Here is a 17,024-nt window from a genome sequence, read left to right on the forward strand (position 1 = left end):
GAGAATCGCTTGAACCCGGGAGGCGGAGGTTGAGGTGAGCTAAGATCACGCCATCGCACTCCAACCTGGGCAACAAGAGTGAAACTCTGTCTCAAAAAAATAAATAAATAAATAAATATAAAAATAAGGAAAAAAGTTGGCCGGGTACAGTGGCTCACGCCTGTAATCCCAGTACTTTGGGAGGCTAAGGCAGGTGAATCACTTGAGGTCAGGAATTTGAGACCAGCCTGGCCAACATAGTGAAACCCCATCTCTACTAAAAAAACAAAAAATTAGCTGGGCATGATGACACACGCCTGCAATCCCAGCTACTCAGAAGGCTGAGGCCCAAGGATCACTTGAACCCAGGAGGCGGCGGTTGCAGTGAGCCGAGATTGTGCCACTGCATTACAGCCTGGGTGACAGAGAGACTCTGTCTCAAAAAAAAAAAAAAAAAAGGGAAAAGCACTTTTTCCATGAAAGTAACAACACGATTGATTAGGTTCTCAGGTTCTCGTTACTTTTCAGTCCTTTCCTAAAATTCAACAGGCTATAAACACCAAAATGGTCAAAAAATCAATACCAACTCTCCTCCAAACCCCTCACGAGTCATATAAAAGCAACAAAAAGGCATTGCTATTTTAAAAAAACTTGCTGTATTTTAATTATGTCAGAATAGGACTATCCATGTAAGTTCTAAAAATACAGTTCCCTGATTTAAAGGCAAGAAAGTTTTCCAACTTTCAGAATTCAAATAAAGCGCCGACCTAAAAACTAAAATCAGGCCAGGCGCAGTGGCTCACACCTGTAATCCTAGCACTTGGGGAGGCTGAGGTGGGCAGATCACCCAAGGTTAGGAGTTTGAGACCAGCTTGGCCAACATGGAGAAATCCTGTCTCTACTAAAAAGACAAAATTAGCCAGGCGTGGAGACGGGCGCACCTGTAATCCCAGCTACTTGGGAGGTCGAGGCAGGAGAATCAGTTGAACCCAGCGGGCAGAGGCTGCAGTGAGCCAACATGGCGCCACTGTACTCCAGCCTGGGCAAAAGGAGCGAAACTCTGTCTCAAATAAATAAACAAATAAATACAAACTAAAATCAGGGATAAAACAGCCTAAAATAAAAGCTTAAGCAAAATTGAAATTTTAAATAATTACAAATAAAGTAAAATCCAATCATTATGTATTACTTTATTCTTTCATTTCACTGTATCTTTATCCTTTGATTTTATACAAAGAAGGCTAAAGAAGGTAAAGTATTTCAATTGAAATACTTCAGATGTAAATCATACTGGATAAAATAGATTAAAATTTCAAAATTTCAGAGACCAAGTAAACCATACAGTTTTATTAAGTAAAATATTCTATCTTAATATGAAAGTCAAAGGCTGGGAGCAGTGGCTCATGCCTGTAATTCCAGCACTTTGGGAGGCCAAGGCAGGTGGATCACTTGAGGTTAGGAGTTCAAGACCAGCTTGGCCAACATGGTGAAACCCTGTCTCTACTAAAAACACAAAAACTAGCTGAGTGTGGTGGCCGGCGCCTTTAATCCCAGCTACTCAGGAGCCTCAGGCAGGAAAAAAAAAAAAATCACTTGAACCTGGGAGGCGGAGGTTGCAGTGAGCTGAGATCTCGCCACTGTACTCCAGCCAGCCTGGGCGACAAGAGCGAAACTTAGTCTCCGAAAACAAACAAACAAAAAACAAAGTCAGAGAATGTGAATAAAATAGATATGAGCACTAAAAAGAACAGCCAAAGGTTTATTTACTTGAGGTAGAAATAATATCACTTACTGCTTACCAGGACTATGATGAGTTGCAAATTCTCCATTCTGAAATAAGTCTCCTGCCACATTCATTCTACCAGGGTTAAAAGGTCTTACTCCAGTCTTGGTCTGTGGAGTTAAAGATGGGGTGTACGTTTGTATATTAACACCAAAATTACTTGACTGAAGTCCTTTAGCGACATCTCCCAAGTTGGTATTCTATAGTGATGTTTTATATGTAATCATTATGTTCATATCTTGCCCAGCATTCACAGAGCTTATACCTGTTTCTAAGGTTGTAACATTAGTAATAACGTATTTCAGAGTCAATTCTGTAGTGATACCACTATTACCCATTCCTGCATTTACCTTACTTCTTGAAAGACTGGAAATGGAGAAATCCAAATCTTTGGTTTTGTTTTTAGTTCCAGGAAGTCCCCATTCAATAAAACAGGAAGGATTTTTCTCCGCTCCTCCATTTGTTTCTATGTCCTCTTCATCATCAATAACAATTGTCTCACTTATATTTCCTTTCTGAGACGCCAAATCTCTCGAAGAAGGAGGAATTACAGAATAATTTCCTTGTGGCTTTTCATTTTTTGATGACACAAGTATGAAGTTTCTTTGATCAGCTATTGCTGGAGCAGAAATTGAAGGAGGTTGTATAGATTCAATAAATACAACATCATCATCATCTTCCACTGGTGAGTTCCTAGATCTACTGACTAAAGGACAAGCTGGATGACCAAATGAATCCCCTATGTCCATGCGACTAGTTGCCATGGCCATATTCCCTAATAAAGCAGGAGTCTGTTCAGTCAATTCTAATCCTCCCACTGAACATTTATCCATGCCAATGAACCTGTAAAGAGACAGAAAAGAAAAGTTCTAGTATGTTATGATTTTGCATTTTACTACAATAAAATAGCACAAGTAAATTTTTCAAATTATTTTTTGTGATACCTGATATCCACTCTGGTTTTCCTCTACTGTTAACTAATGTTCACTTCAGAGTTTGATGGAAATTAATTACATAATTTCGGTAGTCCTTTAAAAAATTCTAATCAATTTATAGTACTCACATTAGTCACTCTTTATAGTGAAAAAATGCCTGTTTCCTTTGAATTAGAAAATAGTAACAAAATAATTAAATACCAATAACTTAAGGTCCTAATATAATCACTTATATTCCATATGCTTTTATCTACTACAACGTTTATGATATGGCCCTATTTCCCAAGTGTCTCCTGCCATTGTTTTCTTTCCAAAATCTCTTCTTCCAAAATAATTATGTGATTATCTTTATGCATCTTTTTTGTCCTTGTACAGAAAGCATTAAGTCCATTTATGCCAGATATTATGCAATGGACTTTTTACAGAAAGTAAAATTATCAAAACTCCATGATAGTAGGTATAATTTACTCTTAGAGTTCAAGAAATTGAGGCCTAGGGAAGCTAACTAAATTGTTCCAGATAATACTGGGACTTAAACTCAGGGCTCTAATGCTAGGCCCCAAATTCTTTTTCTTTTGAGAGAGGGTCTCACTCTGTTATCCAGGCTGGAGTGCAGTTGCGTGATCCTGGCTCACTGTAGCCTTAAACGCCTGGGTTCAAGCAATCCTCCCACTTTAGCCTCCCAAGTAGGTAGGACTACAGGCTCTTGCCATCACAGCCCAGCTAATGCTCCATAAATTTCTTGGAGAGAGGAGGTCTCACTACATTGCCTGGGCTCATCTCAAACTCCTGGCCTCAAGCAATCCTCCTGCTTTGGCTCCCCAAAGTGCTGGGATTACAGGCATGAGCCACGGTACTTGGCCTAGCCCCAAATTCTTAACTTGTTAATACTCAACATTTGTATACTTACTATCCACTAAGCTATGATGAAGGAAAGAATCTAGCAGAGACAATAGTTGAAAAATCTGGAAGTGAAAAACCGATGAAACATGGGTGGCTCTTAAGAAGGTGAGAGATAAGGACATGTGCACAGCTGGTAATGAAATTGATCATGTATAAGAATCACCTCTATCTCAACTGAAAAAAGGCAAAAGTAAGTATAACTGAAATGCACGTAGGTATGCAGAAACAATACATGGGATTATACATGCTGGCCTCAATTTTCAATCTTTTTTTCTTTTGGTGTGAAGTCTCACTATGTTACCCAGGCTGATCTCAAACCCCCGAGCTCAAGTGATTCTCCCGCCTAAGCCTTTCAAAGTGCTGGGATTACAGGAACGAGCCACCACAACAGACCTGGCCTCAGTCTTTTTTTTCTTTTTGTTTTGTGAGACAGGGTCTCACTCTGTCACCCAGGTGCAGTGGCACCATTTCAGTTCACTGCAACCCCCACTTCTCAGGCTCAAGTGATCTCCCTGCCTTAGCTTCCTGAGTAGCATGCCTGGCTAATTTTTTGTATTTTTGCTAGAGACAGGGTTTCACCATGTTGCCCAGGGCTGGTCTCAAACTTCTGAGTTCAGATGATCCACCTGCCTCAGCCTCCCAAAGTGCTGGGATTATAGGTGTGAGCTACTACGCCTGGCCTCTGGCCTCAATTTTCTGAGTAGAAACTTGAGAGTGAAATGGGGTGGGAATTTTACAGGTGTTGAATGATTAAGAAAACACACTTCATAAGGCAGTCATCACTCCATTTTATTTTAAACATCTCATATTGAAATATGCTTTTTTTTTTTTTTGAGATGGAGTCTCGCTCTGTCACCAGGCTGGAGTGCAGTGGTGCGACCTCAGCTCACTGCAACCCCTGCCTCAGCCTCCCAAGTGGCTGGGACTACAGGCGTGTGCCACCACGCCCAGCTAATTTTTGTATTTTTAGTAGATACAGGGTTTCACCATGTTGGCCAGGATGGTCTTGATCTCTTGACCTCATGATCTGCCCACTTTGGCCTCCCCAAGTGCTGAGATACAAGGCGTAAGCCACTGTGCCCAGCCAAAATATGGTAACATTTTTATTCTAAAAATTTCCCAGCCGGGCATGGTGGCTCACACCTGTAATCCCAGTACTTTGGGAGGCTGAGGTGGGCGGATCACTTGAGTTCAGCTGTTTGAGAACAGCCTGGCCAACATGGTGAAACCCCATCTCTACCAAAAATGCAAAAATTAGTCGTGGTGGCAGGTGCTTGTAATCCCAGCTACTCAGGAGTCTGAGGCAAGAGAACTGCTTGAACCCAGGAAGCAGAGGAGGTTACAGTGAGCCAAGATTGTGCCACTGCACTCTAGCTTGGGCAACAGAGCAAGATTCCATCTCAAAAAGAAAAAAAATTCCCAATTTAATCTATAATCCATATAATCATGAAATAGGTAACACTTATTTTTAGTATGTATTATGCTATCATATATATTAACTCAGATAATGCTTACTTAAGTGAACAAAAAACTATTATTCTTCCCATTTTGCCAATTAGGAAACTAAGCCAGGAGATAAGTAACCTGCCTAACTCACCATTGCTAAAAAAGCTAGTCAGGATTCAAATCCAAGAAATCTGACTCTAAAACCTATTTCTCAGCCACTATATCATATGCAATGAATGTGGAAAACAATTGTTAAAAATTACTTATCTTTTGTTAAGATGAGCCAATTCATTACAATAACAAAACTAACATTTAAATAAGGCTGTTTCAAAGATAAAGAAATAACAAATTTAAGGACCCAGTTTAAAATAAGGTTTGTAAAAGAAACGAAAAAAATTGGGGGCCAGGAATGTTGGCTCATGCCTGCTAATCCCAGCACTTTTGGGGGCCAACTGGGAGAAATGCTTGAGCCCAGAAGTTTGAGACCAGCCCGGGCAACATGGTGAGACTCCACCTCTACTAAAAATTTTTTAAAATAATGAAAAAAAAGGAAAATAATTTCTGGAAAAGAGTTATAACTGACTCCACAGTATCTTCTTCTTCTTTTTTTTTTTTTTTTTAAGATGGAATCTCACTCTGTGGCCCAGGCTGGAGTGCAGTGGCGTGATCTAGGCTCACTGCAAGCTCTGCCTCCCAGGTTCACACCATTCTCCTGCCTCTGCCTCCCAAGTAGCTGGGACTACAGGCGCCCGTCAGCACGACTGGCTAATTTTTTGCATTTTTAGTAGATTTGAGGTTTCACCATGTTAGCCAGGATGGTCTCAGTCTCCTGAGTTCATGATCCGCCCACCTGGGCCTCCCAGAGTGCTGGGATTACAGGGATGAGCCACTGCGCCCAGCCCACAGTATCTTCTTGTGGCTGCTAGGTTCTATTTTACTTTTCTCACAGAAAATAATACACAGAGTACTCTTTCTACTCAGTTCACTGCAGTCATCTACCTTTAAAAAAAAGATTAAGTATTCACCTATGTTTAAATCCCAGATTATAAATAAGTTAAAACACTACTAAAGGCCAGGTGCGGTGGCTCACGCCTATAATCCCAGCACTTTGGGAGGCACCAAGGTGGGTGGATCATGAGGTCAGGAAATCGAGACCATCCTGGCTAACATGATGAAACCCCATCACTACCAAAAAAAAATACAAAAAAAAAAATTACCCAGGCATGGTGATGGGCACCTGTAGTCCCAGCTACTCGGGAGGCTGAGGCAGGAGAATGGCATGAACCCGGGAAGTGGAGCTTGCAGTGAGTGGAGATGGCGCCATTGCACACTCCGGCCTGGGAAACGCAGAGCGAGACTCAGTCTCAAAAACAAAAAAACCAAAAAAACAAACAAACAACAACAAAGAAAACACTACTAAAAGCCATTGTGTTTATAACTTAACTGTCAAAAACTTTAATTCTATAAACACAAGACCATAAGAAAATTTTGAATATTTCTACAATATTGTGTAAAACACAGAAAATATGCTGTTTAGCCAATTAGCTATGTGGCAGCAGGCAAATTATGTCACCTCACTGAGTTTTAGTTTTCTAAACTGTGAATGGGGATAACATATAGCTTTAAGCTTTTTAATGAGGTGAGTTGACATGCAAATCTCCAGCATATGGCCTGGTCCATATCAGAGAGTGCAAAAATATCAAATTATGACCAGGCCCCGTGGCTTATGTATGTAATCCCAACACTTTGGGAGGCCGAAGCAGGTGGATCACCTGACGTCGGGAGTTCGAGACCAGCCTGACCAACATGGAGAAACCCCACCTCTAATAAAAATACAAAATTAGCCGGGCATGCTGACGCATGCCCGTAATCCCAGCTACTCAGGAGGCTGAGGCAGGAGAATCGCTTGAACCCAGGAGGCAGAGGTTACGGTGACCTGAGATCATGCCATTAAACTCCAGCCTGGACAACAGGGGCGAAACTCCGTCTCAGAAGAAAAAAAAAAAAAATTAGCCAGGTGTGGTGGCATGTGCCTGGAGTCCCAGCCACTCAGAGGACTGAGGCAAGACAATCGCTTGAACCCGGGAGGTAGAAGTTGCAGTGAGTTGAGATCATGCCACTGCACTCCAACCTGGGTAACAGAATGAGACTCTGCCTCAAAAACAAACAAAAAATCCTTTCCAATAAAAAGGCATTTAGGCAAATACTATGTTACATCGCTACATCCTGGGATTTCAGCAACTGTCTAATTTTAAATATTTAACTAGTCTTCTTGTGGTATCTTATTCACACACAAATTGTAACACAAGCAAAATCCTTAAATGTAAACTATCTCTAGAGAATGGGTAACAAAGTAAATTTAACAAGATATTTAGGCGTAAAGATAAGGGTTAACATAAAACAAAGAAACGAATACATGTACTTTGACCTATTTGACCCATTTAGCTCTCTTCTTGTAGACTACTTTCAGAGACACTTCACAGTTGAGTATATAAGCACTCCTAATTAAAATCAGATATAAAGGTGTACCATGATTCTAAAGGTACTCACAAAAGTAAGAGATTAGAAAAAGAAAAGTCAACTACCACCACAGATAGCAAGAGAATTACTGCAGGAACCAGGTACAAAATTACTATCTAAATTGGGCCTGGTGCCTCACACCTATAATCCTAACACTTTGGGAGACCAAGGCAGGAGCATCACTTGAGGCTAGGAGCTCAAGACCAACTTGGGCAACAAACTGAGAACTCATCTCTACAAAAAAATAAAGGCCAGGTACAGTGGCTCATGCCTATAATCTCAGCACTTTGGGAGGCTGAATGAGATGGGAGGATAGCTTGAGCCCAGGAGTTCAAGACCAGCCTGGGCAATGTAGAGAGACCCCTCTCTACAAAAATTAAAAAATTAGCCCAACATGGTGGCATATGCCTGTAGTCCCTGCTACTTGGGAGGCTGAGGTGGAAGGATGACTTGAGCCCAGGAGATCAAAGTTGCAGTGAGCCATGATCACACCACTGCACTCTAGCCTGGGCAACAGAGCAAGACCCTGTCTCAAAAATAAAAAATAAATATAATAAAATAATTAGCTAGGCAAGGTGGTACACGCTTGTAGTCCCCCGCTACTTGGGAGACTGAGGCAGGAGAATCACTTGAGCCCAGGAGTTCAGGGCTGCAGTGAGCTATGACCACCCCACAGTACTAAAGTCTGGGTGACATAGTTAGACCCATCTAAAAAAAAAAAAAAACCAACTGTCTAGAAATCAGTAGCCCAGCAGAGATTAAGACAGTAAACTGGGCCAGGTGCAGTATAATGCCCCGTAATCCCAGCGCTTTGGGAGGTCTAGGCGGATGGATTGCTTGAGTCCAGGAGTTCAAGACCAGCCTGGGCAACATGGCAAACCCTGTCTCTACAGAAAATATAAAAATTAGCCAGGTATAGTGGCATATGGTTGTGGTCCCAGCTACTTGGGAAACTGAGACAGGCAGATTGTTTGAGTCTGGGAGATGGAGGTTGCAGTGAGACGGGCCACTGCACTCCAGTCTGGGTGACAGTGAGAGACCCTGTCACAAAAAAAAAAAAAAAAAGATGGCCATTGATCATGTACAACTGACTTCGTTCCCTTCCAAAACTCCCCTAAACAGTACTATCACAAGGAAAGGAAGAACAAGAAACAAAAGCAGTATGATTTTATAAGTAAAGAACAGACGGATGAATGGTTAACTAACTGCCAACCTGAGATAGCCAGAGTCTAAAACGGTGAAAACAAAAAGCCAAGAAACATTCTGATTTACACCGTAGGCTCAGAAATCTGCAGCACCAGGTATCCCTGGAACAGAATGGGCAGATGCTAAAAAAAGAGGTTGAGAGATCTCTTCCCTCCCATCAAGCTGATGGTGACAGGCCTTTCCCCATCCTAGCACAGGTTCTAAAAATTTTTTTCTTTGACAAGATAGAACATAAGATCTAAAACTTGGGTTCACCAAGCACTGGGGAATGTTTCAATACCAAGAAATAGCCCCTCTCCATTGCTTGAACCCAGGAGGCGGAGGTTGCAGAGAGCCGACATCACACCATTGCATTCCAGCCTGGGTAACAAGAGCGAAACTCCGTCTCAAAAAAAAAAAAGAAATGTCCTCTCTCCTATTTGATTCCCAGAGAGCTGGCATCCAGACTTATATTTTCCAGGCAGCAAACTCTTCTCTAGAGGCTTTCTTTCTCAGCAAGACTCTTCCCTGTGGAACTAAGCATCAGCAAAAAAGGAAAGTCCTAAAAATATTAACCTATGGGGTTCCCCATCAACTGGCCAGAAGATCATCCGCAAGCTTCAAGTTAGAAACCCCACTCCCACTCTTCCAATTTGCTTTTTAGTTACCAATTGTTTGGTTTTTGTTGTTGTTGTTGTTTTTTGGGGTTTTTTTTGAGACGGAGTCTCACTGTATCACGCAGGTTGGAGTGTGGTGGCGCAATCTCCGCTCACTGCAAGCTCCCCCTCCTGGGTTCACACCAGCTTCCTGACAGCTGGGACTACAGGCACCTGCCACCACGCCCGGCTAATTTTTTTTTTTTTTTTTTTTTTTTTTTGTATTTTAGTAGAGACGGAGTTTAACTGTGTTAGCCAGGATGGTCTCAATCTCCTGACCTCGTGATCTGCCCGCCTCAGCCTCCCAAAGTGCTGGGATTACAGGTGTGAGCCGCTGCGCCAGGCCTTTAGTTCCCAATTCTTAATCATAAATAAACCAGTCAAGAATTACACAATATATAGAACACCTACTATGTACCCACAAAGATTTAAAATAAAAATTTTTTAAAAAGGAATTACACAGGCCAGGTGTGGCGATGGGTGTCTGTCATCCCAGCAGTTTGGGAGGCCAAGGCAGGCGTATCACTTAGGTCAGGAGTTCCAGACCAGCCTGGCCAACATGGTCAGACCCTTGTCTCTACAAAAAATACAACAATTAGCCAACGTTGTGGCATGTATCTGTAGTCCCATCTACTCGGGGGGCTGAGGCACAAGAATCGCTTGAACCCAGGAGGCAGAGGTTGCAGAGAGCCTAGATCACTGCAAGGGCAAGACTCTGTCTCAAAAAAAAAAAAAGAATTATAGATGGAGTCTCGCTCTGTCGCCCAGGCTGGAGTGCAGCGGTGTGATCTTGGCTCACTGTAACCTCCACCTCCCGAGTAGCTGAGATTACAGGCATGCACCACCACACCCGGCTAATTTTGTACTTTTTTTTTTTTTGGTAGAGACGGGGTTTCTCTATGTTGGTCAGGCTGGTCTTGAACTCTCGACCTCAGGTGATCTCCCCGCCTTGGCTTCCCAAAGTACTGGGATTCCAGGTGTGAGCCATCGCGCCCAGCCAATTTTTGTATTTTTAGTAGAGATGGGATTTCACCATGTTGGCCAGGCTAGTCTCGAACTTCTGACCTCAGGTGATCCACCCACCTCAGCCTCCCAAAGTGCTGGGATTACAGGCGTGAGCCACCATGCCCAGCCAACACTTCTAATATAAAAAGAACTGCTAGAAACTAAAAGCTTAGTGGCAAAATGAAAATTCAGCAATAAGAATTGAAAGATAAAGCTGAGAAAATCTCAAGAATTAAAGGAAAAAATAAAGAGGATAAGGATTATATTTCAGGTGGGGGGGAGAATTATATCTCCCACTAACTATACACATGTATGGGTGTGCGCATGTGTGGGTGTCTCAAACCTCATGGACCAGGCTTTTTTTTTAAGACAGGGTCTAGCTCTGTCGCCCAGCATGGAATGCCATGGCACAAACACAGTTCACTGCAGACTTGACCCCCTGGGCTCAAACAATCCTCCCACCTTGGCCTCTCAGAGGGCTGGGATTACAGGAGTGAGTCACAGTGCCCGGAGCCACTTTACTGATTTTTTTGAGACAGAGTCTCTATCTGTTGCTGAGGCTGGAGTATAGTGCTGTGATCACTGCTCGCTGCAGCCTCAACCTCCTGAACTCAAGCGATCCTCCCACCTCAGCTTTCTGAGTAACTGGGACTACAGGTGTGTGCCACCACACTAAGCTAATTTTTATATCTTTTGTAGAGACAGAGTTTTGCCATGTTGTCCACACTCAAACTCCTGGGCTCAAGCTCTCAAGCTATCCGTCCACCTCAGCCTCCCAAAGTGGTTGGAAGACAGGCATGAGCCACTGTGCCCAGCCACTTTACCTACCCACCACATCCTGACACAGTCCTAAGTTTAACTAATTAAAAAGATGTGCTGTGAAATGCAAGAAAATAAGAGCAAATAAGTCAGTAGAAAGCAACAAGGGTAAAATGAAGGCAGGACTAGTACTATGGGAGACAAACTGATCACAAGTTTTTGATGAGCAACGGAAAACTGTTTGATCAAGGTTGAAAAGACAGAATTGGCAAGAACTGAATCCCAGATAATAAAAGTTGAAGTAAAGCTTGTAGAAAATCATTTTCACTCCTAATGAAATTATTCACACAAGGATTGGTGTTAAAAGCATTAAGTGAATAGCTGACAGAGAAAGGGCATTTATACTGTACCAAAATGAACACACAGATCACTGTCCAGTCGCAAAGAAAACCCCGAAAAAACAAAAACAAACATTAACTTCCACTCAGATTCGGTGGTCAATCTTAGAATTAGGAACAGTGTGACAACTAGTTTATGTTATCTCCTCATGTGATGCTAGCTGGAGGACTGTCAGGGGACATAAATAACAATCTTTCTCAAGTACTAGGCAAACATCAACGTCAAAACAACAGATTATTGAGTAGTGTTTCTTTTTAATCCAACAGTAAAAAAGTTTTTGCAATGTATTGGAAAAGAAAAAATTGTAAAATGCAAGGCACTTAAAAGAGCTAACTCTAAATCTTGTTCTGGAACTTGGGTTCCAAAGCTAAATCCCTCAGGAGGAACACCCTACTACTGCACTAATTATATTAGACAGCAAAGCGAGGTTAAAAACAACAACAACAACAAAAAACTCACAATGGAGATATTTCCTTCTTAATTTCTGCCAAAGCCTCACGACATAGGCTTGAAAGTGATTCCTGGTCCTAGAATGAGAAATGAAAACCAATTTCTGTACAACCAACCTGTATGCACAACCAACTCAACACTGGGAGGTGGCAATGGGGTAAGAGGCCAAGGAGTTCCTGGGCTCGGCTACCCTCCCCCACCCTAATGTGACCGAGAAATTAAGTTGAAAAAAAGAACTACAGGAACCGCAACGACGAGACAAAGCTAAAACTGCTTCGTCCACCTGCAGCACTGGGGATGGAGCGGGCTGGGGATCCGAGGCCTGCTCCCACGAAGGGAGAGGGAGGGGCAAACGTTGCCTCGACGACAAGGGATTTGTATTCCCTCCTAAATTTGCCCACCCAGCGTCATCTCTGTCACTGGAGGCACCATGTCCGAGGTAACGGGCGGAGCGCGTCACCTCTGGGCCCACAACTGCCTCGAGAAGTTGCCCTGGGGCCCCAGCAGTCGACGACAGGCTCCAGATCCGCCATTAAACTCGCCCAGATAAGCCGCAAAGAGTAAAAGCTGCGCAGCGTCGAGAAAAAGAAAAGCGGAGGAGGAGACCCAGTGGGGCAGAGGCAGCAGCCCTCGCCCGAAAAACCTGGGGACCTCGGCTCCGGCGGCAGAGGGACAGCGCAGCCCCGAGAGCGGACACCCGGCCGGGCGCCCCTTCCCCGCTCCCCCAACACTCCCGGCCTCGGAGAGAAAGGAAAATGCCCCGCGACGTCCCCGGGGCCGGCACCCCGCCCCGCCGCCCCGTGACCCCCGCCGCTGGCGACCGCCTCCCCCAACACTCCCGGCCTCGCCCGCACTCTCCCAGCCCCTCGGGCCGCACGCAAAGGCGCCGGTGACAGGAGCGCAGCCCCGAGATGCCCCTGGGGCCCCGACGCGACAACGGCGACGGCGGTCGAGCCGCAGGATATTAACCGGGTCGCTGGGAGGCTGCGGGGGCTGCCCTCACCCATCTCCGCCTCCCCAGTCACCTCGGCCTCCGCCTCCGGAGGCTGCGCTGCTCCCAGTCACCCCCACTCTCGGCGGCCCTGGAATGGAAAGACAGCTGGGATAAGCCTCACCCGGTTCTGGCTGCGGCTCCGCAGAACGAACCTCCCCTCTCCCGGCCCTCCCCGCTTCGGCGACTAGCACAACTCCGCTCGGTCCAGTCCCGGCTTTGGCGCTGGTGAGGAGCTGGAGGCGGAGAAGGAGGCGGCGGCGCGGCAGAGCCCGAGGAGGCCCCACCCTCCGTGAGCTCGTTGGCTGGCGGGGGAGGCGGGCCTGGGAGCCTCGAGCACGCCCATTGGCTCCGACGGCAGTCCTTCAGGGCCCCCCCTCGGTGGGGTGGTCCGGAGGGCTGTCCGTCAGCTGCGGGCCACACCCGCGGCCCGGCCTTTCCACTCCCGCCTCTGCCAGCCCTCAACTCCTGGCCGGGTTCTCCGCCCGTCGGACTCCCGCCCCCACCCACCGGGTCTGCCAGGGTCAGGAGCCCGAGATCCGCCGCCTGTCGCAGCGGCCGCGCTTCGGCCCCTCGAGGCCCGAGGCTTTCCGGGACCTCTATAGCCCGGGAGACTCCGGCGGGGCCGCCTGCCCGAGCCCGGGCGTCCGGGCTGCGGCAGCGGCTCCCAACGCCTCTGCCCGAGGAGAGCGGCAGCCTCGATGCCCCAGCGCCCTCCCTGTCCAGTTCCTTGAAGGACAGGGGCGAGGCCGGGGAGGCGCTGGACCGCGGCCGAGTGAACTTTCGGGGCCGCGGATGAACTGGAGTCCGGATCCGGCGCGCTGCGGCCAGTGGAGGCCCTTCCACCCTCGCCGCGCCCCGTGGGGAACAGTCCCCCACCTCCCGCCATGGCTGCAGCAGGAGGAAACGACGTCCTCCATTTTGTCGGGACGACTGTGGGAACTTGGGACCCCTTCAAAACCAAACCCTCTGGGGCCAGGACTTGTCCCCGGGAAGCCCTGACTGGGCTCTGCCATTCGGCCAAGAGAACACCCCCGGCTGCCAGTGTCTGCGTCCGCGGGGCCGTAGGGGAACGACGGTGGAGAAACCCGGACGCCGCTCCCCGACTCCGTCAACCAAAATGGAGGGAGCTGCGGGCTCACCTGGAGCTGGGCTCCCGCCGGTTGGAGGGGCTGAGGCCCGCCCTGGGGCGTCCCTGGGCACCGCCGTCCTGTGCTCCGCAGCCCGGGGCGCTGGCCCTGCCCAGGCCTCTCTACCGCCTGCCACCGTCTCCTGGTCTTCAACTGTTGATGGAGACTCCATGGAGGCTCCCTCCACAGCCCGCTCAGTGGCGGGGAGCACCCGCTGCGGCCCCCGGGTGAGAGCGGAGTCAGGGACAGACGGCGCCCGGGGAGGGCGGGCCCCACAGGCCATCTCCACGAGGGGTCTTACCTTTTGTTCCTCGTCTACACCTACGTCTTCGGCGGATCTCATGGTGCTGAACCATTTCCCAGACTCCACGTAAAGATGGAAGCGATGCCGGTTTCGTCTCGCCCTGGCGGTTCTTAGTGGGATTACAACTGAGGATGTTAGTTTGGATAAAAGTTGATGAAATACTTTTGTCTGGAAATACAGATAATGTAATTTTTAAAAAAACACATTGGGCCCCGTTTTACTAATGTGGTATGGTAAAGGCACAGGTTTATTCAATGAAAATCAGACATTAACCATCTAATGCGGGGTGGCCAATCTTTTGGCTTCCCCGGGCCACATTGGAAGAATTGGCTTGGGCCACACATAAAATACGCTAACACTAACAATAGCTGATAAGCTAAAACAAACAAAAAAACCAAGACGCCAAAGAAAATCATGTTTTAAGAAAATTTACAAATATGTGTTGGGCTGCATTCAAAGCGGTCCTGGGCCATATGCATCCCCCAAGGGCTGCAGGTCGGACAAGCTTGATCTAAGACAAAAGCATGTTCATGGATTGATGAGAGTGCTATGTAAGCCTTTGCATATTACATAGTGCTGTATGTCATGGACATGCCTAATATTACCTACATGTTTTAGGTCCTCAATTACTCTTTGGAAATAAATGAACTACATGTAATGTCATCATTTTAATGACTGCTGTAAATTACAAGCACTGAGTACACTGGGTTCGTGGAGAAGGGCTCCTCCATAGAGAAAAGTTAAAGGTCTGACAAACTTTAAACGGTAAGCTCAGTAGCCACATGTCATCTATTTTCTGATCATTTTTAACCCTGTCTCTACTGAAAATACAAAAAATTAGCCGGGTGTGGTGGCGGGCGCCTGTAGTGCCAGCTACTCGGGAGGCTGAGGCGGGAGAATGGCGTGAACCTGGGAGGCAGAGCTTGCAGTGAGCCGAGATCACGCCACTGCACTCCAGCCTGGGCGACAGAGCAAGACTCCGTCTCAAAAAAAAAAATTGTCACACATGACACAATTGCACCTGGCACATTAATAAATAAAAGCTTGCAGGCTGGGCGCGGTGGCGCAAGCCTGTAATCCCAGCACTTTGGGAGGCCGAGACGGGCGGATCACGAGGTCAGAAGATCGAGACCATCCTGGCTAACCCGGTGAAACCCCGTCTCTACTAAAAAATACAAAAAACTAGCCGGGCGAGGTGGCGGGCGCCTGTGGTCCCAGCTACTCGTGAGGCTGAGGCAGGAGAATGGCGTAAACCCAGGAGGCGGAGCTTGCAGTGAGCTGAGATCCGGCCACTGCACTACAGCCTGGGCGACCAAGCTAGACTCCGTCTCAAAAAAAAAAAAAAAAAGGCTTGTAAATTTTGCCTGTCATTGTTAATTCCCAATTAGCACAGTGGTAGATTAAGAGAAAAATTCTGGCCCAGCGCGGTGGCTCACGCTTGTAATCCCAGCACTTTGGGAGACCGAGAGGGGCAGATCACCTGAGGTCGGGAGTTTGAGACCAGCTTGACCAACATGGCGAAACCCTGGCTCTACTGAAAGTATAAAAGTAATCGGGCCTGGTGGTGCATGCCTGTAATTCCAGCTACTGGAGAGGCTGAGGCAGGAGAATCGCTTGCACCCCGGAGGTGGGGGTTGCAGTGAGCCGAGATTGCGCCATTGCACCCCAGACTGGGCAACAAGAGCGAAACCCCGTCTCAAAAAATAAATAAATAATTAATTAAAAAGAAAAAAAATCTTAACAGCCTGGGTAACACAGTGGGACCCAGTCTCTATAAAAAAAATTTAAAAATTAGCCAGAAGTGGTGCATGCCTGTAGTCCCAGCTACTCAGGAGGCGGAGGTGGGAGGATCACTTGAGCCCAGGTGGTCAAGGCTGCAATGAGCCATGATTGTGCCACTGCACTCCAGCATCTGGGTGCAAAGTGAGACCCTGTCTCAAAAACAAACAAAAAAAATGGTTTATAATAATTTAATGACTTATTAAACTAACATCAGCACTTTCTTACTATTGTAATACAAAAAGAAAATATTTAATCCTTGGAGTTAATATGTAAAATAAACCATGCAGGAAATGTAATTGGAACCAAAATTTATTCATTCTTTGAAAGTGACTTAGTACAGCCGGGAGCAGTGGCTCACGCCTGTAATCCCAGCACTTTGGGAAGCTGAGACTGGTGGATCACCTGAGGTCAGGAGTTCGAGACCAGCCTGACCAACATGGAGAAACCCCGTCTCTACTAAAAATACAAAAATTAGCCGGGCGTGGTGGCGCATGCCTATGATCCCAGCTACTTGGGAGGCTGAGGCAGGAGAACTGCTTGAACCTGGGAAGAGAAGGTTGCCATGAGCCAAGATCACGCCATCGCGCTCCAGCCTGGATGACAAGAGCGAAACTCCATCTCAAAAAAAAAAAAAAAAAAAAAGTGTCTTAGTACAATATACTTAAATTGTCATCCCAAGTAATTCATAGGGATATTAGAGACATAGATCAAAAACAATTAGGATGGGGAAGAGAGAAAAGAGACTGAGGGAATTAATGCTTATCTTGAACAAACCAATGAAAGGTGTTTTAAGCAAT

General features: G+C 46.3%; 1 protein-coding gene across 16 annotated transcripts in view; it reads right to left on the minus strand.

Moving 5' to 3' along the window:
* The window catches only part of ZMYM5 (zinc finger MYM-type containing 5), a 40,370-nt gene extending 25,573 nt beyond the window's left edge, over positions 1-14,797 (minus strand). For 3 of the 16 annotated variants that reach the window (XM_017886501.1, XM_017886585.1, XM_017886573.1), the window contains exons 1-4: positions 13,046-13,297; positions 12,030-12,097; positions 2,113-2,605; positions 1,779-1,872 (exon numbers count right to left, since the gene is read on the minus strand). In XM_017886501.1, coding sequence (XP_017741990.1) covers positions 1,779-1,872; positions 2,113-2,595 — 577 coding nt within the window. In that variant the 5' untranslated portion in view covers positions 2,596-2,605; positions 12,030-12,097; positions 13,046-13,297. Of the gene's footprint in view, positions 1-1,778; positions 1,873-2,112; positions 2,606-6,263; positions 6,307-12,029; positions 12,098-12,421; positions 12,829-13,023; positions 13,950-14,153; positions 14,237-14,442 lie in introns of those variants that run through there. The other 13 variants (XR_001888089.1, XM_017886479.1, XM_017886580.1 and 10 more) reach the window with 11 other exon arrangements.
* Positions 14,798-17,024: the final 2,227 nt, after the last annotated feature.

Source organism: Rhinopithecus bieti, unplaced genomic scaffold (assembly GCF_001698545.2).
Source record: "Rhinopithecus bieti isolate Rb0 unplaced genomic scaffold, ASM169854v2 scaffold_1014, whole genome shotgun sequence".
Taxonomy (NCBI): Eukaryota; Metazoa; Chordata; class Mammalia; order Primates; family Cercopithecidae; genus Rhinopithecus; species Rhinopithecus bieti.